Genomic DNA, 24,470 nt, shown 5'->3' on the forward strand with positions numbered 1-24,470 from the left:
TTAAAAATATTACTTAAAGAATAAAAAACAATTTTTTTTATTAAAAATATATTTGAGAGTAATTGTGTTATTATATTTTTTAATAAAAGAACAATTTAAATTATTTTATCTATACTCTAGGAAACTTGTAAGCATTTTAAAAAAATCATATTATTAGCAAAAAAAAAATCATATTAAATGAATGCAGTTCAGTCAACTCACATGAATCAGTACAAAAAATTATAGACATTGAATGTCTAAAATAAAAAGGAAAATGGATTATTATTTGGCGAGGGAGAAAAACGTGGCATAGGTGGTCGAGGGAGGGAAAAGAAGGGTGAAAACGTGGATATGGATGAGATTGAGGGTCAAAATAGTAAATGAAGTTAAGAATTTTAGCGGGCGAAACGGTTTTATGTTTCGCGGTGGGTGCGGAATCCAGACGCGAGGAATGGAACAACAAGGGCTTTGCCACCTCAAAGCCTATACACAATAACATATTCTGCTGCATCCTATTCCCCACTCCGTTGTCTCTTTCTCCGGTCATTTACCGGCGCCAGAGACAGAGAGAACGGTATCACCCACACGATTCTCTATTTTCCCCGTCAATTCCATAATCCAAATCCAAATTTTCGCATTAATTAAACACGTTTCTTTACGCACGAAAAACGTCATTGCTTTGCTTCTTAGTTTTTTTTTTTCATTGTTTTCGTAGGGGCTGAGACTCTGATTTTAGCGCGCTATATTGATACGGGAGAAGTTTTGAAAGAAAATGAGTAATGCAGCAGTAAAAAAGGGAATGTGTTGCGACAATTGCAAATGTGAATGCAAGGCAAATTTATTGAGTGTCGTTTCGGTGTTCTAAGAGTGATTGATGCAGTCAATGAAGATGAGAGATACAGGGTCCGTGGCGGGAGACAGAGAGGAGCAGGGTAATATGACTCAGGAAGAGAGAATATTCGTTTCGATCAGAGTAAGGCCTTTGAATGAGAGAGAAAGAGCGAGGCACGATGTGTCCGATTGGGAATGCGTTTCTGGTCACACTCTCAGATTCAAGGGCAACGGCCATGCAGAACAGCGAGCATTGTCTACGGATTCCTACACGTTTGGTGAGAAAGATGCAATGCCTTGTTTATAATCTATTATACCAATATCACAACGGTTATTTGTTTTCTCTACATTGTGAAGGTCGTATTTTATGGAGATTTTGAATCCTTGAATGCCATTCATTATTCAGACAGCTTTTCTGGCATTTCTTTTTGAATCCCTTTTTCCTATTTTGTTGAATGGTTCATTGGAAACAGACAGGGTATTCGGGGATAGGTGCAACACAAAGCAGGTTTATGAACAAGGGATTAAGGAAGTTGCCCTTTCAGTAGTTAATGGAATCAACTGTGAGTGTTGAAATCTTTTACCTGTTTGATAATTCCTGATTATATATATTGCTGTATTGGCTGGTGGCTTTTTTTTTTTAAGGGTTTCTCATTGATGATATATAATCTCAGCTAGCATTTTTGCATACGGGCAAACAAGCAGTGGAAAGACGTATACCATGACTGGAATTACTGAATATGCTGTAAGGGATATATATCAATACATAGAGAAGGTATAAAACGATTCAAATGATGGTTCATCTTACAGTGAAATAGATGATGCTTTTTCATTGTTGCTAAATAGATGATGTTCTTGTTGTGTCTCAGCGTAAAGACAGAGAATTTGTTGTGAAGTTCTCTGCCATGGAGATTTACAATGAAGCTGTCAGGGACCTTCTCAATGCAGGTGGTACCTCACTAAGACTCCTAGATGATCCAGAGGTAAATTTAGTAACATATTTTCCTTGCTCTGTTGAAGAGTTTCTGGCTTAGTTCTTCTGAATGATTGAGAATCTGTGCACCTCCAACAGAAAGGGACTTTTGTGGAGAAACTTACGGAGGAGACTCTGAGAGAGAGGAGCCAGTTGCAGCAACTCCTTTCAATATGTGCAGGTATTGGGCTCTAATTAATTTTACTCTTCTGCTACTTTTGATGCTTTCCTGTGCTCTATTTCAAGCCATATCTGCACATATCTTGCAGCTGAAAGGACAACGGAAGAGACAGCCATGAATGAAACTAGCTCCAGATCTCACCAAATTCTTCGATTGGTATTTACTTTATCATTAAGTTGCTGAGAAATTGAGATAAAATTCTAAATTTATCCCTAAAATATCCCTAAATGATAATTCCTGTAGACAGTTGAAAGTAATCCTAGTAATTTTGCTGCAACCGCAAGATCTGGCACGCTCACCGCCAATGTGGTATGATCTTCATCGCTTTTTATCCTATACTGGAGTGTCTCTCTCTGTGTTTATAATTGTCACGTAGATGAAATCAACAATTTGTTTCTTTGAGCAGAATTTTGTTGATCTAGCTGGAAGTGAGCGCGCTTCTCAGGCTTTGTCAGCTGGCACAAGATTGAGAGAAGGAAGCCACATAAATCGCAGTTTACTGACCCTAGGAACTGTAATTCGGAAACTAAGGTAGAATTTCCTCCCACGGTCTAAAAGTTAAATATTGCATGTAGTTGCTTCCAATGTTCTTTTAAGTTTGCTCGGCCTGCAATGGCAAATTATTGAACTGCTGTTTAAATGTTCTGTCTATGGGTAGGTGTTGTAGTAGTTTTGGTAGACTACGAAATCTGAAGAGTCAGAATTCTTATATGTTGTTGATATTATCTTTTTTGTGGAACATTAATGTTTCCTAGCTAGGATATTACAACTCACTAGTTTCTTCTCGGACCAAACGATGACCACGGGTAAATTCGGGTCAAGGAGAAGATTAAAACCTCGAGAACTAACTTGCTTATACGCTAGACACCCATGCTGGTTGCAATCTCCGAATAAAAGAATCCTAATATCAAACTCACTAGGGCTGTTCGAGACTAATTGAAACGAATTTGGGTTCTAGATATTAAACTTCGATGGATTTTGGGTTAGGTATTGACTATACCTAAGGATTTTTTTCAATCAACCCACGCCACCTAAATATTTTAAAAGGCTTAAAGCATACTTTTAGTCTTAAAGTTTAATTCTAATTTTCTAAAAAATATTTTATTGTTTTTAATCCTTACAAAAATTTTAAAAAGTTTTTAAAATAATTAGTTTTAACGTTAATAATGTGCCATGTTTTTAATCATATAACTATTTTGAAGTTACATGATGAAGGAATCACTTTTAAAATTTTAAAATTTATGAGAACTAAAATAAATTTATTGAGATTACAAACATATTTGACCTTATTTATTATATTTATATTCATATATTTATAAAATGTTAATATATTTATATTAATAATGTATTTTAAAAAGATATTCTAAAACATTTATTATTTTTTAATTCAGCCTCTAAAAAAATTATTTGACCCAATTTAGTCCAAAACAAAAAGTAATCAAATAAATTTTTGAGATTACGAACATGAGGCAATTTAGCCATTCAACTTATTTTCTTCTATTAACGTTGAATCATATGCAAACTTAGTCACTAACTAAATTATTGGTAACTCAAATTGATTCCTAAAAATATTAATTTAAACAGACAGAAGACTAAAGTATCCCAGATTTATAATTTTGAGGCACTACAGAATTGACTTTTTCTTTATAGGGGCAAACTTAGTTCAATAAAATTATCGGGTCAAGACGGTTTAAATGATAAAAAAAATTAGTTCTCTTAAATAAACTTTAATTTAAAATCTTGTAAATAGAAAAAACAGGTACCAGAAGAACTTCATCCTTTTTAATAAATCCACCCAACTCAACTCGGATCCATCGGAACACACAACTTCTAGATACTAAGAATTTCAGACTAAAGAAGTATAGGACTTTGCCCAACAGGTCACTTGAACACCCATAAAATTTGAGAGTGGTCAATAATGTTGTACATTTGAAGATCCGGATTCCGAGTTTGTTTGAAAGTCATGCAAGTCCTATTTACATGTGTATAAATATAAGAAATTAGAACTAGCATTTTTAAATAGATGTTTTTGGGAAATTTAATCTAAGCACGGACCGTGCAGGTCCTATTTCTTCTTCACCTAGTGACTTTATCAGTTACATAAATAATATAAATTCTAATCACAATTCTTGAATGCAGCAAGGGAAGAAATGAACACATACCTTACAGAGACTCTAAGCTTACTCGCATTCTGCATAACTCTTTAGGAGGTAATGCCAGAACAGCGATAATTTGTACCATTAGTCCTGCGCGGAGCCAGATTGAGCAATCAAGAAATACTCTGCTTTTTGCCGGTTGCGCAAAACAGGTGGCTACTAATGCTCGGATCAATCTAGTGATGTCAGACAAAGTTTTGGTAAAGCAACTGCAAAGGGAATTGGCTAGATTGGAGAATGAGTTGAGGAAGTTCACCCCAAATACCGTCTTACTTAAGGAGAGAGAACTTCAAATTGAGCAGGTGAGGGTAGATTCAATAAATTGGTTTTTCTTTTCTTTTTTTGGGGGTGAGGGGATTTTACAATAATATTTGCATCAACTTTTACTTTCATGGTAAGTTGTTGAACAATATTTACATTTTTTGTTCACTTTAAAATGGTATACATTGCTGAACTAGGTTAAAGATAATTCACTAGCTTTGCTTGAAGTGAACAAGATCCGCCTGAATGCATCATGGTATACAATTTCATTCAGCTATGAACTATCAGGATAATTCCATCCCCAGATAAGGTTGATTTTGCTGCTAAAATATTACACGGTCATTTGCATTTTATGTAATTGATTTGCCTTGTTTAAAATTTCCTTATGAATGATCATATCCTTGTTTTCTAATAATGCCAAGAAATTATAATATTTATGATAGATTTACACTCACATTCCCATAGCTTAATTATATTACACTCAATATTTCCTTCTTTCTTTGACATTGCACTGACTTTCCTCATATATAATACAAGAAATTGGGGAAGATACGTGATAATGGAAAGGTAGAGGATGTTGTATTACTATAAATTAAAGGTTTGTATAGGATGAAATAAAATAAAATTTCAGGTGTAATTTCACTAAATTTTATTTTGGTACACTGGGAACATTCTCAATTAATCAGATAACAAAGCTCTCATGAGATGTTAATGTAATTTATCCTAAAATTTAAATTACCTTCTATAATTCGAAGAGTTTGAATTGAGATCAACGTAATAAGGACTCAAGGAGGGCAGTAGATTAGAATTCCTATTAATCGTCAGTTCCTTACCTAGTTTTTGACTTGGAATTCAAATCAAATGTACCTGGTTAATTTATGTAAAGCAGACTTCGGGATAGCGCATCAAAATAATTCTATTCTCTAGTGGGTGGGAGTGAAACATGGATGGGATTCGTGGTCTGTAAATTTTGATGAGATTAAATACCAATCATTTCTTTCATTTGTTGCCAAAAGATATTGAACATCCACTGATAACATGTTTACAAAAAAGAAAATATAGAAAGGAATTTGGTAGAGCATTTTATTCTGATAATTTTTTTTCTCTGCTAATTCGGAAACTTGCAGATGGATAAAGAGATCAAAGAATTGACTCGGCAACGTGATCAATTTCAATCTCATGTTGAAAATTTTCGTCATTCTGCTGGGAAAGATAGGGTTTCAAGAGTAGATAAAGATTCAGCCTCAGAATCGTCACGTGTTGCCAAAAATCTTCCCAGGATGAATAGCATATCTGAGAATCTTGACACAACGACTAATTTGTCTATTTCACATGAGCACCTTTTACAGCAAACTGAGAATTCTGAAGACTACTTTCTCTTGGATGGAAGTTCTCCCACGTTTGGTGGGCCTGATCCATGTCAAGGTTGGGAGGAGATGGCGAGCAGAGCTGAATCTCAAGATAACTGCGAGGAAGTTAGCAAAGCTGAATCTCAAGATAACTGCGAGGAAGTTAGCAAAGCTGAATCTGAGGATATCTGCAAGGAAGTTAGCAGCGACGAATATGAAGATAACTGCAGGGAAGTTCCATGTATTGAAATAAAAGAAGTGGAAAAAGACCGACAAACAGATCTTAATACCCCTATTCCTGTTTTTGAAGAAAATGGAGGAGTATCACCCACGATGGACATCGATGCTGAATCATCCTTGGGGGGAAATTTACCTACGACACAAGTTGTGGATGTAGATGCTAAATCATTCTCCGGGGAAAATTCACCCATGATAAAAGTTGTGAACGTAGATGCTAGATCATCCTCAGGGAATGGGCAGAATGGACATTGTGAGTCGATTCATGTTGCCGAAAATGATAGCCAAGATAACCTCTCAGAGAAATCCAGTGGGTCTTCTGAATCCGAGCCACACATTTTGGCTCCCATGTCTCTTCCTCAAACAGATGAGGTGGATCAGGAAAATTCAGCACATCCTCAGGTCAGCAAGTTGGAGCAGAATGCATCGCCTTCTCGGTTTAATAAGCTGAACCAGGAACCTGCATCACCTCCTCAGTTCGATGAGCAAGAGCTTAAGACTACTTTGCCTCCTAAACTTGATGAGCAGGAACAGGTATCGGTCACTTTACCAGATGAGGTCGATAGGGAAAATGCCACTAGTTTGGCTTGCTTTCAGGACAACCAACCTGAATCTAAGTTACATGCTACAAAAAGAAAGTCCTCCAGAAAATATTCTGCAGTTCACGATATGAATGCTTCAGTTGAAGACGTAGAATCCGCTTGGGACTCTGATGCGGAGGATACTGCTAGCGTTCTCAATTTTGTTGTGGCAATGAACCAAAAGGCTAAGATAAAGCCATTGAACTGCGACTTGGATGATATTATGGTAAGTTCAGATACACATAGTAACACACATTTTTAATGCTGTCTATCTTTCTTGCGCTATTCCTCATTCATAAATCTATTTAATTTTATTTATTTATCAGCTACAAGAGTATCATTATCCTATTTCTTAAATATGATATGTATAATGTGTGGAAAACTGTAGGTTCTGAGCATATATCTATATCTAAATTGTCCCATTTGCTTCCTTCATGCTGTTTGACAAGAGTATGAGCTGCAGAATTGGTTTTTACGTCAGAATAAATAGAGGAACTGATATTTAGCATACTTGAGCTCCAAATATTATCTATCAATTCTGTACAAAAAAAAAAAAATATTTATAAAATGTAATTTTGTTACCACGCACGAACTAGTTCTGCTTATATTTTATTTATTTATTTGGTTAAAACATCTAAGTTGCTCCGTCACCATGAAGCCTTTACCTGAGTGTGTGTTTTTGTAATGAATGATAGGTACGAGCAAGGAAATCAGGGATCAGTAAACGTGTGAACCAAATAAAAGGTATCAGTTTCCATGGAGTTCCGGGGGCTTTGGTGCCTTATGATTTTGAGAGGCAGCAGAGAGATATAATCCAACTTTGGGATGCATGTAATGTGCCGCTGGTGCATAGAACCTATTTTTTTCTTCTCATCAAAGGTGAACTTTCGGATTCTGTGTACTTGGATGTAGAGCTCAGACGTTTGTCTTTCCTTAAGGACACCTTTTTTGGTGGAACTAGCATTACGGGTGATGGTCGGGATGTCACCCCTAATTCAAGGTAAAATCTTGTTTCACGAGTAGAGTTTCAACATGCAATTCACATTTAAATTTGCCTACATGATCATCACAATGATTGATTTGCCCTGTGACAAGCCAATCCCCTGCATGTGTCATATTTTTGCTATTTAATTATGCAAGACATTTGTGCCCCGTAGTTTTCTCATTTGGAACTGAATAATTGTTTTGCTGGAATGTCTAAATAATTAAAAACATACCTTGATGAAAATATCACAAACAAATATACCACATTGAAAGAAGATTAGAAAAATAAATAAAACAGAATTTTCTTGCAGACTAAAATAAAACCCCATATTGGCACGCTCATGCTCGCAAGTGCAACAGGAAAAAGACAAGATGCGAAGCATGTGATCAATTGATCATCTCTTGAGAAATAAGGATTGCGAAAATTTTTATATCAAACACTTAAAGGCAGATAAATAGGAATGCAAATTTTGCTATTCTTTTTGTCATATCCAGTATTTTCACACATTTTTTCCCGCCTTTTCACTGGACAGCCTGACGTCACTTAATCGTGAGAGGAAAATGCTAAGTAAGCACGTGCATAAGAAGTTTTCGAGGAAGGAAAGAGAGGAACTTTACCAGAAGTGGGGTATTGATTTGAAGTCTAAGCACAGAAGTGTACAATTGGCATGGCTCGTATGGACGAACACAAAAGATCTGACCCACGTAAGGGAAAGTGCAGCACTTGTTGCAAAGCTTGTTGGTTTTATAAACTCGGGTGAGGCCACAAAGAAAACATTTGGATTTGGCTTCTTAACCCGTCGTAAGACCAAGAATGATTCCACTTGGAAGGACACAATGTCTACTGTATTATAGAGCCTAGCTTGAGGAAGAGAAGAGAGCATTTCCGCATTTACACTGACTTTAAATTCAGGTCGGTTCAATTAGCATTGCGGTCATCTCCCATTATTGACTTATAGGTTCTTGTTGTACATTAAAAATAATTGTAAGATGATAGTGATTAATTAAAAGGAAATGCTTGTCACCTCAATTCATCTTCATCTTTTCTTCATGAATAAGACGATTGATTATTTGTTTTGACGTGCTTTCTTTTTTTAACAACCTAATAGTTTTTGGTGCAGGTTTATTTTTGTCACTTCCTTGACATCTGGCAAAAACCCCTTTTGTTGCATATCACGGTTGAGACTCCAGCCAATATTAGTAGGGAGAGAAAAAGGAAACAAAAGAAAGAAATTTTGTGTGAAGAAATCTGGACATATGATATCTCAGTTCCACCGTTATAAGTATTTGCTGGACCGATAACCCTCGATTCCCCGGATGAGTTGAGAATAGCCATACTTTACGTAAATAAATGAGTTGATGAATCTGTGATACATCGTTTCTGTTTTTGCAGTAATGTAACATATCTCATTTGTTTATCACATGTCATTAAGAGAATTCATTTTTTAATTTTTTTTTATGTCAAATTTATGTATTTCAAGGATGTATAATCAATGACAAAAATTATATTTTAATTACATATATTGAGTTCTTTCATACTTCTCTCCCCACATATTTAATAAAATAGAAACGTTTTATCTATTGTATAGGAATTTATAATTTTAATTAAAAATTGAAAAGATCTATTCAAGGAAATTTAACATACATAAGAAGTATCCGTTGTTAAATCAGGTAGAATACATGACAAAATGTATCCATAGATAAATAGTATTTTACTCTCAAATCAAAAGAGTATATTCTAATTTAATATATAAAGAAATTCAAAATTAATTAGATAAAAATGTAAAATCAATTTATAATTTAAAAAAATATAATGAAAAAATCATGTAATTAATAGTTTAAGCTGTGAATATTTAAAGAAAAAAAAACTCAATCTATGCATAAATTTAAAACATTGATTTATAAATCAAAATTATGAAAGTTTTATAGAAATGTCACTAAAAACGTTCGCAGTAATTTTTAATTTAATTTCATTATATTTTTAATCTTTTGTTACCGATATTCTTAAAATATTATTTGACCTATACACTGGGATTCGGCATTTGTACGAGGTTAGAAAATAAATATATAATAAACTTTTACTAAACCTCGAAATAAATAACTAATTTTTGTAGAGCTAGTGTGATAATACATATAAGAATTAAAAGTAATTTGTCTCACTTAAACATGTGTAAAAAAAAACCAAATACGAGATTAACGTCTAATCCCTTTTATCATTGGCATGCGACAAAAGCCACAAATCATATGACCCACTCATTTAACAACTCTACTTGTTTTGTTCACAACTTAAATGCGTTGATCCATGAATAAAAAGTATACATTGATTACAATTCTAGCTGACCTAACCATCCATTTATATACAATGGAAATGGAGAAAATTTATTAGATAAATATTGTGTTATTTTCAATTAAAATAATTTTTTTGTAATTTACGTACTAAAATTAGCATATATTATATTTTAATTTAAAAAATTATAGTGTTAAATTTAAGTTTTGTCAGATGAAAATAGTATAGAACTAATTTGTGTGTGAATGAGGCCGAATGCCGTCAGTTTATATTCTAAGGAAAATAGTTTATCGATATTTTTGAAAAAAAATAAATAAATATGATAAGTAGTGTAATATGATAAAAAAAAAAAATTAAGTATATGATAATATTATTTTTTAAAATTAAAAATTTTATTTTAAATTCCCAAATATAAAGAAGTCTTATTTTTTCACATTAATTTTAATTATATTTTCCTTTACATCCATTATAATTTTTTTTTTTGCTGTCTCTTTCTTTTCTTCTTTTCTGTTCAAATAGCTCAAAATATTACAAAAAGATGTAAAAAAGTGTAAACAATAATAATGTGTCCAACACTATTCAATGCAAAAATACGTTTGCCCATGGAAATATAATGGCTATGCTATAAATAGTACTTGAATTTTCTGCGTGAATTCGTTTATAACTTTTTTTACTTATTCGGAGGAGAGGTTATTAAAGTCGACTCACGAACTTATGTCAAAAACTTGCTGTTTTTTTTCCATAAAATTATTTTCGTTATACTATTTGAATAACAAAATTAATATCATATATAATTAATTTTCTTGTTTTTTTGTTTTATATCTCAAAAATATATTTAAAATTAAAAAATAACTTTTTTGTCTTCCCATTTTATATTCACAAAACATTATTAGATAAATACTATATAAAAATGATAAAAAAAAAATAGAATACCAGGAATAAATTACTCTACGTACACTTCATAATTTTTCTCGTACTTTTTTGAGAATTGACGCTTTAGATTAATTAGCTGAATTTAATTTGGTCTTTTACAAAGTGAAGTTGATCATTTGTCCTGAAATCAATCGACAATGGATAATGTAATACATAGATTCTCATTCTTGTCCTTAATTTTCTCGATAAAAATGTGTTTTTTATTTTCTCTCCCCTCTTTTCGTTAATGCATTGCACTGGCCCAAACAAGAGCGTTATAAAAGCGTGTCACATAATAGTAGTAGAATCCAAGATCAGCGATTCTTCAGGTCCTTCTCATGTCCTAAATACTTCAATGGATCTCATATTTTGAAGAAAGCATAAGATTATTATATTGTGACCTGAATATTATGTGCATGCAATCATAATTATTAAAAGAAAGGAAACCACACTACAACATGACTGATATTTAGCGACATTTAAAAAATATTATCAAATTATAAGTACAAGTATTGTAATGAGTCATGCTACTACAAACTTTTGTTCACATTTTAGTATATTATTATTGATTAAACATTTTAAAATGTTGCAAATTCATCTCCTCTTCTGTAACAGGTAATTTTTTATTTTATTTTTGGTATCATTTTAAAAACGCACTAGTTTACTTTTCTCTGACATTTAAAACAATGTTACTAATTTAGACTTCAACTCAAAATAGATCTGACCTTACATTTCCTGAAATGGGTCGATATAAATCATACTTTTTTTTGGAAAAGAAAAAAAATCATAAACACTTGATAAGAAGTTTCAGGCCAACAAACTCGCTTAATTAATTGTCCTTTCCATTTACATTCACTAATAAGAAAATATAGAAGAAAATAAAAGTGATATGAAACAAGAAAAGTACAGATTTAAATATTACATTCCTCTAATGTTGAATTAGATTAACGTTCTTTCCAAATGCTATTATGCGTGTTTTTCTTTGTGCTCCCCCATGCTCCAGAACCAACTTGTAATTTGACAATGAAGTGATTAAATAAGAATAGATTTTCATATTTAGTTCATATTTAGATAAATTTAATAATAAATGAGGTTTACGTTACGATATGCCAGGGCAAATGAAGAAACGAAGAGGCATATTTTTGTATAAATCGCATCTTCACAAATCATTACAACTTAGGTATAAATTCATCTTTTTTTGGTTGATTGTTTTTTTAAGTTCATGCATTAAAATTGATAATAATTAAATTCAAAATTATTATTTTTATAGTAATTAATACAAAAATTACATTCACATTATATTATAATTGATTGGTGGTGTAAAGTTTTATACTAATAGTATATTAAAATTAAATTCATAAATATGTAGAAAAAATTACTAGAAAATATTATGGGTATTTTTTTTAAAGCTTAAACAAAACTTTAATAAATATGAAATAAAGTTTTTAAAATTAAAATTTTAGACATTCAATAAAAAAAAATGAATAAAAGATTGGACAAAAATTTTAAAAATTATTCGTAAAATACATAGATTTGTTTATTAAAATCTTTGGATACTTGCAGATTGGATTTCATACAAATATTAGTGATGAGAATTTTCACTACCCAGAAAAAAGAGAGGACCAATGAAAGAGCTAACCCCGAAACAGAGTAACAGGGTAACATCGGTCGTGGACCACAAGATCAGTCACATAAAGATTCCAAAAGCACAATAACCTTTCTTCCAGACTTCCACATAACATAAATTAAAAAGGTAAACAAAAGCTTTCAGACCACTTCGGGAATAGGGTGAGTGAACAAAAAACCACAACCCAAAGACAACACAACCTTTGTGAATTGTGGGGAACAGAGATAGCTAAGAAACGCTCCTCTCTATTATCTTCACATACAAACAAACCCAATCCCACACACATCACAGTCACAGAGACACACACCAACAACGTTATTCTCTTCTTCTTTCTTTTCCGAATGGCAACAACGGTTATATTCCTTAGCTTCATTCTAATCGCATTCTTCACCACCTTAACGGGTGGCCATAACAGCACCGTGAGTCTGTTAGAGATCGAAGCCTTAACGGCCTTCAAACGGAACCTTCACGACCCACTTGGCTCCCTGGACAGTTGGGATCCTTCCACGCCGTTAGCACCCTGTGACTGGCGCGGCATTGTCTGTTACAATAACCGAGTCCACCAACTCACCTTGCCTCGCCTTCAACTCACGGGTCAACTCGCTCCTTCACTCTCCAATCTCTTCCAACTCCGAAAACTCAGTCTCCACTCCAACAACTTCAACGCCTCCATCCCTTCCTCTCTCTCGCAGTGTTTGCTCCTCCGCGTTGTTTACCTTCACAACAACACATTCTCCGGCGAGCTTCCGCCGGCGCTTCTCAACCTCACCAACCTTCAAATCCTCAATGTCGCTCGCAACCTCCTCTTCGGCAATGTCCCCGGCCACCTCTCGACATCCCTACGGTTTCTCGATTTGTCGTCCAACGCATTCTCCGGCGAAATTCCGGCGAATTTTTCTTCCGACTCTCAGCTCCGATTCGTCAACTTGTCCTACAATAGCTTCACCGGCGTAATTCCGGCGAGCATCGGAACGCTGCAACATCTTCAGTATCTGTGGTTGGACTCCAACCGGTTACACGGAACCTTGCCATCGGCTCTCGCGAACTGTTCCTCTCTGGTGCACCTCACCGCAGAGGATAACGCTCTGAGCGGGTTGATTCCGGCCTCCGTGGGAACAATGCCGAAGCTTCAAGTATTGTCGCTGTCGCTGAATCAACTTTCGGGTTCGGTCCCCACGTCTCTGTTTTGCAACGCACACGTGCGAAACGTTCGGCTAGGGTTTAACGCGTTCACGAGCATTTCCACGCCGCCAAGTGAAGAATGCGTTGGTGTTTTGGAGGTTTTGGACCTCAAAGAGAATCACATTGTTCACGCCTCGTTTCCCTCGTGGTTGACCAATGCGACGTCGTTGAGGGTTCTCGATCTTTCTGGAAACTTGTTTTCCGGCACTCTTCCGGTGAATATAGGGAATCTTTTCAGGTTACAGGAACTAAGAGTTTCGAATAATTCGTTATCCGGTGGTGTTCCCGGTAGCATTGTGAATTGTAGGTTGTTGCAGGTTATTGATCTTCAGGGGAACCGGTTTTCTGGTGTTATTCCTTCGTTTCTGGGGCAACTGGGAAACCTGAAAGAGTTGTCTCTTGGGGGTAACCGTTTTACCGGTTCGATACCGGCGAGTTATGGAACGCTTTCTGCGTTGGAGACTCTGAATTTGAGCGAGAATGAACTAACAGGGATTGTGCCAAAGGAGATGATGCAACTGGGTAACGTGAGTGCTTTGAATCTCAGCAACAACAGGTTTTCGGGTGAAGTTACGTCTGATTTTGGGGACTTGAAAGCTTTGGAGGTTCTTAATTTGAGTCACTGTGGGTTTTCGGGAAAGGTTCCTGCTACATTGGGGAATTTGATGAGACTAAGGGTGTTGGATTTGAGCAAGCAGAATCTTTCGGGGGAATTGCCCGTTGAGCTTTTTGGATTGCCGAGCCTGCAAGTTTTGGCACTTGAGGAGAATCGTTTGAGTGGTGCTGTTCCTGAGGGTTTCAGCAGCATAGTTAGTTTACGGTATCTTAATCTCACCTCCAATGGGTTTTTTGGTGACATTCCACAAACTTATGGCTTCCTTAGTTCCTTAATTGTTCTTTCTTTGTCTCACAATAATGTTTCTGGCACAATACCTACTGAGATTGGTGGTTGTTCTCAACTTGAAGTGTTGCAGCTGCGGTCAAATCGTTTGGAGGGTAACATTCCGGGTAGTTTCTCGCGCATTTACCGTTTAAAGGAGCTTAATTTGGGACACAATAGATTGAAGGGTGAAATCCCAGATGAAATATCACAATGTTCTGGTTTGACATCACTCTTGTTGGATAGTAATCACTTCACGGGTCATATACCAGGTTCCTTGTCAAAACTATCAAAATTGACTTTATTGAACATTTCTTCAAATATGTTGACCGGGGAGATACCAGTTGGACTTTCACGCATTTCTGGTTTGAAGTATTTAAATCTTTCGAGAAACAATCTTGAGGGTGAGATTCCGGTAATGCTTGGTGCTAGATTCAATGACCCTTCTGTGTTTGCGATGAATCAGAGGTTATGTGGGAAACCCTTGCAAAGAGAGTGTGCAAATATAAGAAGGCGAAAGAGGAGAAGGCTAATAATTTTTATAGGGGTGGCCGTGGCTGGACTATGCCTTTTGGCGTTGTGTTGTTGTGGCTATGTTTACAGCCTCTTTAGGTGGCGCAACAAGCTTCGAGAAGGGGTAATGGGTGAGAAGAAACGGAGCTCAACAAGTGCAAGTGTGGGAGCAGAGAGGGGTAGTAGAGGGAGTGGTGAAAATGGAGGACCAAAGCTAGTGATGTTCAACAACAAGATCACTTACGCGGAGACATTGGAAGCAACCAGAAACTTTGATGAGGAAAACGTGTTGAGTAGGGGAAGATATGGCCTTGTGTTCAAAGCATATTATCAAGATGGCATGGTTCTCTCCATTCGTCGTCTCGTTGATGGATTCATAGACGAGGGAACCTTCCGCAAAGAAGCAGAATCACTGGGCAAAGTGAAGCATCGAAATTTAACAGTTCTGCGTGGCTATTATGCAGGACCGCCCTCTGATGTAAGGCTTCTTGTTTACGACTACATGCCAAATGGGAACCTAGGAACACTGCTTCAAGAGGCATCACAACAAGATGGCCATGTGCTGAATTGGCCAATGCGTCATCTCATTGCACTAGGCATTGCTCGAGGGCTTGCTTTCTTGCATTCGGTGCCAATAGTGCATGGTGATTTGAAGCCTCAAAATGTTCTCTTTGACGCAGATTTTGAAGCCCATTTGTCTGAATTTGGGTTGGAGCGGTTGACAATAGCAACACCAGCAGAAGCATCCTCGTCGACAACCCAAGTTGGCTCATTAGGCTATGTGTCACCAGAAGTTGCATTAAGTGGGGAAGCAACAAAGGAGGGTGATGTATACAGCTTTGGTATTGTGTTGTTGGAGATCCTAACGGGGAAGAAACCAGTTATGTTCACGCAAGATGAGGATATAGTGAAGTGGGTGAAAAAGCAGTTACAAAGGGGCCAAATTTCGGAATTGTTGGAGCCTGGTTTGCTTGAACTTGACCCTGAGTCATCAGAATGGGAAGAGTTTTTGTTAGGGGTCAAAGTTGGTCTCCTATGCACAGCAACTGATCCTCTTGATCGACCATCTATGTCTGACGTTGCTTTCATGCTCCAAGGTTGCCGGGTCGGACCGGAGATCCCATCCTCAGCTGATCCTACAACACTACCTTCCCCTGCATGATTTTTTAAAAGGAAAAAAAAAAGAATATTCAAGGAAGTAAAATGTACCTGCATAATCTCCTCAGGTTTTTTGATTGTTCACTTTAAATTTGTATAAAAATTGTTTTGTAATTCTACCTAATTAAGTTAACATAATAATTATTTTATTATTTGCCCTATAGTGCTGCCCCAAAAAAAGAAATTCGTGAAGCCAGCCTTGACCCAGCAACGGCGCAGTTTTCAGCTGGTCAAATTGCACTACCGAAATTCCTTGCGCGAGATAACGATTAAGTTATTCCCGCCAAGAGGAAGAGTTCCATGGTTGAAGAAAGCAATGTGTCCACGTGTCACGAGAGGAGCATCCCGGAAAGTTACCGTTAGTGTGACATGGAGCTTGGAATGGAACAGACAGACGCATCGTGAAAAGTGACATCTGAATTTGTCGGTTTCAGATTTTTCCTTTGATTCTAGGAAGTTTTATTTGTTTATTTGCTTACAGAAAAAGTACCAACAACATGGTTCCTAATAGAACTATTTGGATAGAAATCAAAGTGTGCAGAAATGAAGAGATTATATATTTATATTTATTTTAATATTATTAATCATAACTTTTGTGTAAAATTTATGTTTATATATATATATCTTTTGATCTGTTTTAAAACTAACACAATAAGGACTGGTAGATGAAAGATTTTGTAAATAAAGCAACAGCATAAGCGCAACGATTTTATTTCTGGGTTTAGAATTGTAACAAGCTTCTGTTGAAACGAGTTAGAGATCAGAACGGTAAAAGCAACCATTTGGAATATTGTTTTAGATTTTATAATCCAATGTTATGAAAATATTAGTTAATAAATTATCCAACGTTACAAAAGCAAACATTTGAACCAAAAGACAATGCAGTTAACAGGACATATATTACCTTATGCCACTGTAACCAGCCTGTTTGTATACATGTTGAAAAGGAGTTGACAGGAATTTCAACACACATTACATGAGAGGAGGTTGATAACCAATTCTCTCATAACTTTTTTATATGCGTGCGTTACCCAATCAGGCACAACATATACTTTTACAAACCGCTGATATATTAAAAGCCATCATCATTTTATATCTTTTGGCGAAAAATAGAATAATAATACGTTCGATTCTGATAAAAAGGCATGGCTGGGTTCCAGGTATTTTGAGCAGAACGCGGACACTATTGGCACGAAAAACGTATGTCACGGGTCCCATTACATGACACTATAAAGGAATCCGATTCCCAGGCACTGACAGTTGAATTGGTAAAGACAGGAAGATGTCCAGTTGCTTGTGTGATAATTTTTTCAAAAAAAAATAAAATTGTATGTTTCATTTTTCTTATGATGAATTAAGAAATAGAAAGAAAAAATGTAAGATAAAGACGATCGATGTCATAGGGAAATTTAAAAACTAATCTTATAAAAAGTATTATATGTATGAATAATATATATCTAAATTAAATGACCATGGTGTAATATTGCGTTGCATTGCATGGCGTGGGCAAAACGAATAAAAGCCTGCGTTACTGTGTTCCTATGGTTTTCTTTGGAGATGTGATGGTCCCAACGTCTAATTTAACAGTAGGCGAGGCCCACAACTAAAAACCCGGAATTTAATCGCTCATGACACTTCGCACCCTCGCAGACTCAGTCACACGGCATATTTACTATTTAGTGCAGTAAGCGATTAGTCGTTGTCAATTTTAACTTCAATGTCAGTCCACGGGAGAGAAGAGGGTGAAAAGTACAGCAAAGAAAGTAGCTGTCACTGTATTTGACCTTCTCAAAATGAAAAATATTAACCGGTATTTTAAGAAATTTAAAATATCTCTCATCAAAAAGCGTAATAATACATCCATTTCTGTGATATTTTAACTTTTTATCCGATTTTCAAACGAATCAATATTATTTAAATAAAATTTTAAATTTTAATTTTTTGTATATATAAAAAAAATTTAATAATAAACTTACTCATCATATTTAAGTAGACTATCTAAATTAGATTTAAATTAAATCAAATAAAAAATAATATTTTAAAATAATTGTTAGCAAGAAACATTATGTTCGACCCTCTGATGAGCACTCAGAGCATGATTTTATATATCTATTTACCCAGGTTAACAATAGTGACTGCATAAATTTTTTAAAAAAAATATTTAGTTGTTTTTGCCCCTGAAATCATTACCGCAGTACTAATTTATTTCTTGATTCTGGCACGTATTCAATGCATCGAGAGTTGGAGGTATAAGGGGTCATAAGCTGCAGTAACTCATTAACCAACCAATTAGTCAGCCACTGGTGAGAATTGTGATCGTGTCGTGAGGGACCTCACATAAACCAGAAGATATTTTTCTAGTGAAAATATTTGCCATATTACAATATATCCTAAATTTGTCTTTCCAGCATAAACACATCGCTTGCACAACAAGTTTTAATCCGATCAAGGTTCAGTAATGACATTTCTCCTACAAATCGTTTTCGTTGACATTGTTCCTACAAATATTTCCAGTAAATTCCACTTTAATGAAGCAGGACTTATGGCTTCATTCAATTATGAAATATAATTAGTAAAAAACTAAAAAAATATTATAGAGAGGATTGGCACAAAATTGTGCCCTATGCAGAGGTTAGCCCTTCAGGAAGAGATTCATTGTGTAGATCAGGTGTAAGAAACCTTCGACATGCATAAAATACAGCTGAATGGAAGCCAGTTGGGTTGTCGATGAACACAAAGTGCCCCGCCTACAACAAGTAACTAATTTTTTAGTTCTAATCATATTTTAAAAAAATTGTTCTATTCAACTCTTAAAACTAAGATTAAACATTTTTAAATAGAAATTTTTAATAAAAATATAATATTTATATTCTTTTATATTTTTAGGGCGATAAACGTTTTCTTTTCTAATAAAAAATTATCATTCTTAACTGCTGATTGGCAGGAACTAATGACTGTAGTAAACATTTTTCATAACAAAAAAAAAAAACCGTTTCATGTTTGGGGAAACGGGGAAAGTGATACCTGAGGAACCCTGATGATTTCACATGGAACCTTCATATGCTTGCGAGCTTCTTGGGCACCTTGATAATTCATCCAGTCTTGAAAACCATATATGAAAGTGGTGGGCACCTTCCACTCGTAGGCACTGTAACACCAGAGTTATGGAGGATAAAACATTAGAGAGTCTCAATAATAGCAGTACATCAAGTAAACGGAGTCCGTATTTGAATTTGAAAATACAGAGGTGTAAAGTCTTAACAATAATTCCGCTCCACTTAAGCCCATGTGTAGCATTAACCTAAGAATCTAGCATATTTACCTAAAATCTACAAACCAAAGAAAGTTTCAGTTTGTCTCATGGTCTCTTTATGAAAATATTCAGATATGGTTTTTCTTTATTTTTGAGCCGAGCACTAGTTGGATATTTCCAAGTAGGCCTCTTTCCTTAGTAACAGGCTTCAACATTAATCAGTCAGAAATAAACCACACTACAAATCTAATGTTTCTATTCTTTAGGCGCAAAAGTTATCTTGACAATGTCAGTAAAAAAGTCAGAAGTCTTTCTCTGTTTCCCATTCCTTCCTTTCCTTTTTTTTTTTCGTTCCTCTCAGGATGCATATATATGATACATGATATGATATGTACGAATCATAAGATGCAGTTTCGATATCACCCGCAGCAACTACTCTTTCATTCCTAAACATAGTCTAATATATTGTTTTTATAATCACGTCAAGAGATTAAGCCACTAGAAGTAGGCTACAGGTGAGGGGCTTAGGTAGGTTGGATGAGGTTATAGGCTTAAACATCTATACCATCGCTGTATCAAAAAACAACACACACAAACAGGAATTTCAAAACACTTTTCTGGCAGGAGTTTCACCCACCCTTGGACCAAACGTACTGCAAGATGTCCCAACCCAAGAAGCAGTGTTTTTTAACCAAACTAGTGCTTTATAAAGCAGTGTACTATATACTGATTCTCAGTATGGTTGATTCTGCCTCATCCGCTCTAAGATGCGCGTAATTCTGAGTTTAAGACGCGACTATGTAGCCTATCCAACACTAACCCAAATATACACTATCATAAATACAAAACTTTTCGAAGTATGGCATGTGATTGTTAAACTCCAGAAGACACTACCATCTGAAATCTGAATGCATTTTTTAAGAAACAACTTATCAGTTGAAGAGACATTGTAGTTCAACAACAGGAAGAGAATGATCACCAAACCTGAGAAGAAGGGGCATCCTAGCAAATGCTCCGAACGAAAAAATATATTTTAAGCACAGCTCCCCACTAGCTTTGGCAGCCAATGTGTGGTAAACATAATCTTTAATAGACAGAAAAACTAAAATTAGAATGTACTCATACATATATACCATATATCAATGTGTTATCTTGCCATACCTGTCAGTAAACCTGATTCCTCTTCAGTGAGTATTTCCCCAATGGAATGCCTACCAAATCTAGCACTTGTATACCTTCGAACTATGTTAGGACCCCAAGGACCTAAACCTCTGCACAAATATATATAAATAAAAAATATTAAACAAAGACAACTTAATAAAATCAAGTGTTCAAAATAATAATAAATACTAATAGTACGTTGGTACATGGAATAATGATTCCATTGCATGCTTTCTTCTATGAAATGAGCATTCTCATGTTTGTTGGCAAAAAACAGCATGGAGTGACAATTACATTGCATAGAACCGGGGATCACCATTCCTTCCCAAAGAGGTGGGATTGGTGATTCCATGCTTCATGGCATGAGACTTGAATGACAATTATTTATTTTCTAGAGTGACAATTATTGCCCTTCATTAAAGTTATTTCTTATTTTTAACCTACCTTTCATGTATTGAAATAATTTTTAACATTTATGTAAAACTTTTTAAAGAATAATAATTATATAAATGAAAAATATACAGTACAATCCTGTAGGAATGCAGTTGTAAACCAAAGTTTTATCAAGAAAATGTCATAAAAAACAGATGGAGTATTTTATCCAAAACATGCGCATACACTCAATTGTTTTCCAACAAAAAAAATATTTGCTACTTTCTGACAACATCATTTTGTAATTAAATTTTACAAAAAATAACAAACATTACACATGAGAAGAGTTAATCTTATTTACTTTTCTTGCAAGGGTATTTATATCATGTAGATCAAATATGATTGATTCCTGCATTAATACCATGTACCAATTGGGACATAAGTAATTGTATATAGGGAATGATCATTTCATTCTAACTAATTTCATTCTATTTCAATTTCATTTCTGTTCTGTGAAATTATCATTTCCTGTACCAAGCGGGGGACATAAGTAAATCAAGTGGCAAAGAAAATTAATGCATTTAAGTTACTCCATATTCCTTGATTTATAAATTGAACGTTAGATGTAGCATAAAGAAAATGCAAATTTCTTCCTTCAAGTAGAAGTAGGACCCCAACCCTCTTCACAACAGCCTACCACCATCTGTCCATCCCACATTTGATTTGAATGCTCTATCAATGACAACCCAAGCAACAAGCCCCTCATGCCAGTAACTAAATAGAAGATAAAAAGTTCTTCCAAAATGATTTCATCCATGATTTACAGTAAGTAATAACATACAGAATCCATCATTCAATAATGAATAAGTCATATGAATTTAAGTCAATATGCTAGTCTACTTCAATGAATCAGACTTGCTTTACATTATCATCAAGTACAGCCTTTCATTTCAATGTCAAATATTTAAAATTTTAATATTTTGGTGAGTACATGCATCTAGTTGTGACCACAAATATGCCAGCTCAATAATCAGATGCAGCAAGCAGTTTTTCAGAAGCCAACGAGTTTGAGATAGTACAAAACACTACAATATTCAGCAAGTATGTGATACACCAAGGCAGACAAAAGAAATGCAATAACAATACAAAAATTCTACATTTTCTAATGAACCTTCAGTTCAGTTCTTCATCAAAGTCCTCAGTACAAGCATTCCAAAGCATATCTTACCTGGTGCACTAACTTACAAATAAGATGGGACAGAGCAGTTTTACCTGACCAGTTTTTGAGGTGTAAAATTAGATTCCCATAGATGGTTCAAAACCGCTCCCTTCCATGTTGCTCGAAACCTTGTAACCCACTCAGACATTGCATCAGATTCTGACGTAAATCCAGCAGGTCCAACCAAAATCAAGTGCTGTACATGCTCAGGGTGCTATATTAAAAATGATTAAAATAGACATTAGAACAATTAAGTAAAGAAAACAAAGAAGTTACAGAATTTAGCATTTTAGTGAAATGTGGTAAGGGATTCACCTTGAGTGCATATTTAGCAGCAACATAACCGCCAAAAGAATGTCCAAGTAGAATAAAGTTGCTCAAGTTTTTGGCTTTTCTCCATTCCTCAAAAGAATCAATGAACCATGCCTCAGTTTCTGTGGGATCGACAAAAAATAATAATTTTTAGTTTATAAGTAAGAAGACTTAACAATTCCGACTCAACTGTATCATTACATTCTATCTGGTGGCAATGTAAACACTATTAACTGACCTTCAGTGCTTTTGCATGTGAAGTCAGGTCTGCTTGATCCACCCCAACTGCAAAAAAGTTTTGAAATAGGGATGAGGAAAAGATATATCAACGATTATATGTGCAGGGAAAAATATAAAACACCACAATTTGACACTGCGTCTCTCCTCAAAATGGAGAAGACCTTAAAGACTACAGTACTCAATTACCACAGTGAAGAAAGAAGCCCATGCAGAAGGTGCAACATACCTATTAAAGAACCTAATAAGCTCAATAATTAAGCACGAACGATTTTCATGTCTGTTGCCAAAAAAAATATGGTGAAAAGAAACCTAATTAATTAACCATTTTTCTAAACGGTACAAAATTGCACCTTATAATAACTTACATATAGTAATTAATATAGTAAGTTTTTATTGAAAATTACAAACTTCTATACATAGATAATATTAAATGCTACAAATTATAATAAAAACCTGCTAATTATATTTTTCTTATCATGTCCAATTTGTACAAGTTAGAAAAGTCAGTTAACTTAAGCAATCTCTTATATCCGATTCACTTATCTTCTTCCAGAACCAAGACCAGAAAATTAATTTGAGACAGTAGCTGTGAACAGCAGCGATATTAGAATGAAGGGAAGCAGAACCAACCCAAGTTGATCAACAGCAATGACTCTGAAACGAGAGGCAAGCGCATCAAAATTACGGAAAAAGAAACCCTGGGAAGCACCATAACCATGAATCATCACAAGCGTGGGAGAATCACGTTTACTGTCAAATGTAACGGTGTTAATAAACCGCGGCTCGTTGCTAGATGAACGGAACCATCTAACTTTGGAACCAGGAGGACCAGACCCTATATTAACATACTCTTGAACATACGGAGTCCTGACAAGGCCAAAAAAACCATAAGCATCCATCATAAATGAATAGCCAATCGCAGATAGTATAAACTATTTTTTACAGCAATCAAACCCCGAGAAATACAATTTAGGGTTTAGAAGAGAAAATTATAATCCACAATTACGTACTTAACAACGGAAAGAAGGCACTTCTCGGCAGCGATTATGCGATCCGTCGAAGTTGGAATCCAACGGAGGACGGAAGGCCAGAACCTGGAACTTCTCGTTTTCGAAGATAATCCGACGTCGTTTTTAGTGGTTTCTTCCGCCATTATTATCAATCTCCGGCGTAGCTACTTCAAAATTTGACTCGATGATAAATTTATTAACGATAGATTGCGTAGCACGCAATACCCAACCAAGAGGCTTAAAATAGCGCCAGTAGTTTACACGCTGTGGTTCCAAGTCGGCGGAATCTATCGACTGAATTAGAATCGCAGGCGTCAATTGTTAATATATAAAAATAAATTATTAAGTATTAGAATTTGAATCTGAAGGCAACTAAAATAAACACGTTTCAACGATCAAGACTGAAGAAGTGAAGAGATGTTATTATGATACGTCAAACTAAAACTAACGAATTATCCAAACAAAATGCAGGGACAAGTGCTTACGTGGGGAGTGACGCATATCCATGGCGGCTCCTACACCCTCTCTATAATCACAATATGGTACAATGGAATGATAGTCCTTCCCCAAGGTGAAGAAGATTCCTGTCACATTCTCGTGCCTTACTGTTATTTTGCAAAATCACTATGAGAATGTGTATAACTTAGTTATGATAATCGATGCTTATAAATTAGTTAAAATTTAAATATTGTGATAAAAAAAATACAGAAAAAAGAGTATAGAAATGTAAGAAAAAATGAAGCAGAACATTCGAGTTGAATAATATTTTAATAAGTACTCTGTAATTTTTTTAATTTAAAGAAAAATATTTA

General features: G+C 35.1%; 3 protein-coding genes across 5 annotated transcripts; 2 read left to right on the forward strand and 1 right to left on the reverse strand.

The window, feature by feature from the left end:
- The first annotated feature begins 880 nt into the window (after window positions 1–880).
- Window positions 881–8,387, forward strand: LOC113866301 (kinesin-like protein KIN-7J). Its single transcript, XM_027501183.1, has 12 exons — window positions 881–1,088; window positions 1,284–1,373; window positions 1,485–1,585; window positions 1,680–1,793; window positions 1,883–1,964; window positions 2,053–2,139; window positions 2,212–2,273; window positions 2,371–2,495; window positions 4,104–4,422; window positions 5,509–6,774; window positions 7,244–7,548; window positions 8,066–8,387. Exons 1-12 carry the CDS (start codon window positions 917–919, stop codon window positions 8,385–8,387), a joined length of 3,045 nt encoding a protein of 1,014 aa, XP_027356984.1. The 5' UTR covers window positions 881–916.
- A 4,312-nt stretch (window positions 8,388–12,699) lies between these two features.
- On the forward strand, window positions 12,700–16,095 carry LOC113866302 (probable LRR receptor-like serine/threonine-protein kinase At4g36180). The gene has a single exon (XM_027501184.1). It carries the CDS (start codon window positions 12,700–12,702, stop codon window positions 16,093–16,095), a length of 3,396 nt encoding a protein of 1,131 aa, XP_027356985.1.
- A 2,341-nt stretch (window positions 16,096–18,436) lies between these two features.
- LOC113865027 (probable 1-acylglycerol-3-phosphate O-acyltransferase) lies at window positions 18,437–24,204 on the reverse strand. Of its 3 annotated transcripts, none has more exons than XM_027499358.1 (10): window positions 24,144–24,204; window positions 23,659–23,952; window positions 23,279–23,515; window positions 22,647–22,693; window positions 22,412–22,530; window positions 22,150–22,310; window positions 20,506–20,615; window positions 20,329–20,428; window positions 19,116–19,239; window positions 18,437–18,838 (listed from the first exon to the last, which is right to left on the reverse strand). In XM_027499358.1, the coding sequence occupies exons 2-10, from the start codon at window positions 23,799–23,801 to the stop codon at window positions 18,713–18,715; spliced, it is 1,167 nt and encodes a 388-aa protein (XP_027355159.1). In that variant the 5' UTR covers window positions 23,802–23,952; window positions 24,144–24,204; the 3' UTR covers window positions 18,437–18,712. The 3 variants fall into 3 exon arrangements, with proteins under 3 accessions (XP_027355159.1, XP_027355160.1, XP_027355161.1); XM_027499359.1 differs by having other exon boundaries at window positions 23,659–23,945; window positions 24,144–24,186; XM_027499360.1 differs by having other exon boundaries at window positions 18,455–18,838; window positions 23,659–23,825; window positions 24,144–24,198.
- Window positions 24,205–24,470: the final 266 nt, after the last annotated feature.

This window comes from Abrus precatorius, unplaced genomic scaffold (assembly GCF_003935025.1).
Source record: "Abrus precatorius isolate BTA unplaced genomic scaffold, Abrus_2018 Scaffold4, whole genome shotgun sequence".
Lineage (NCBI taxonomy): Eukaryota > Viridiplantae > Streptophyta > Magnoliopsida > Fabales > Fabaceae > Abrus > Abrus precatorius.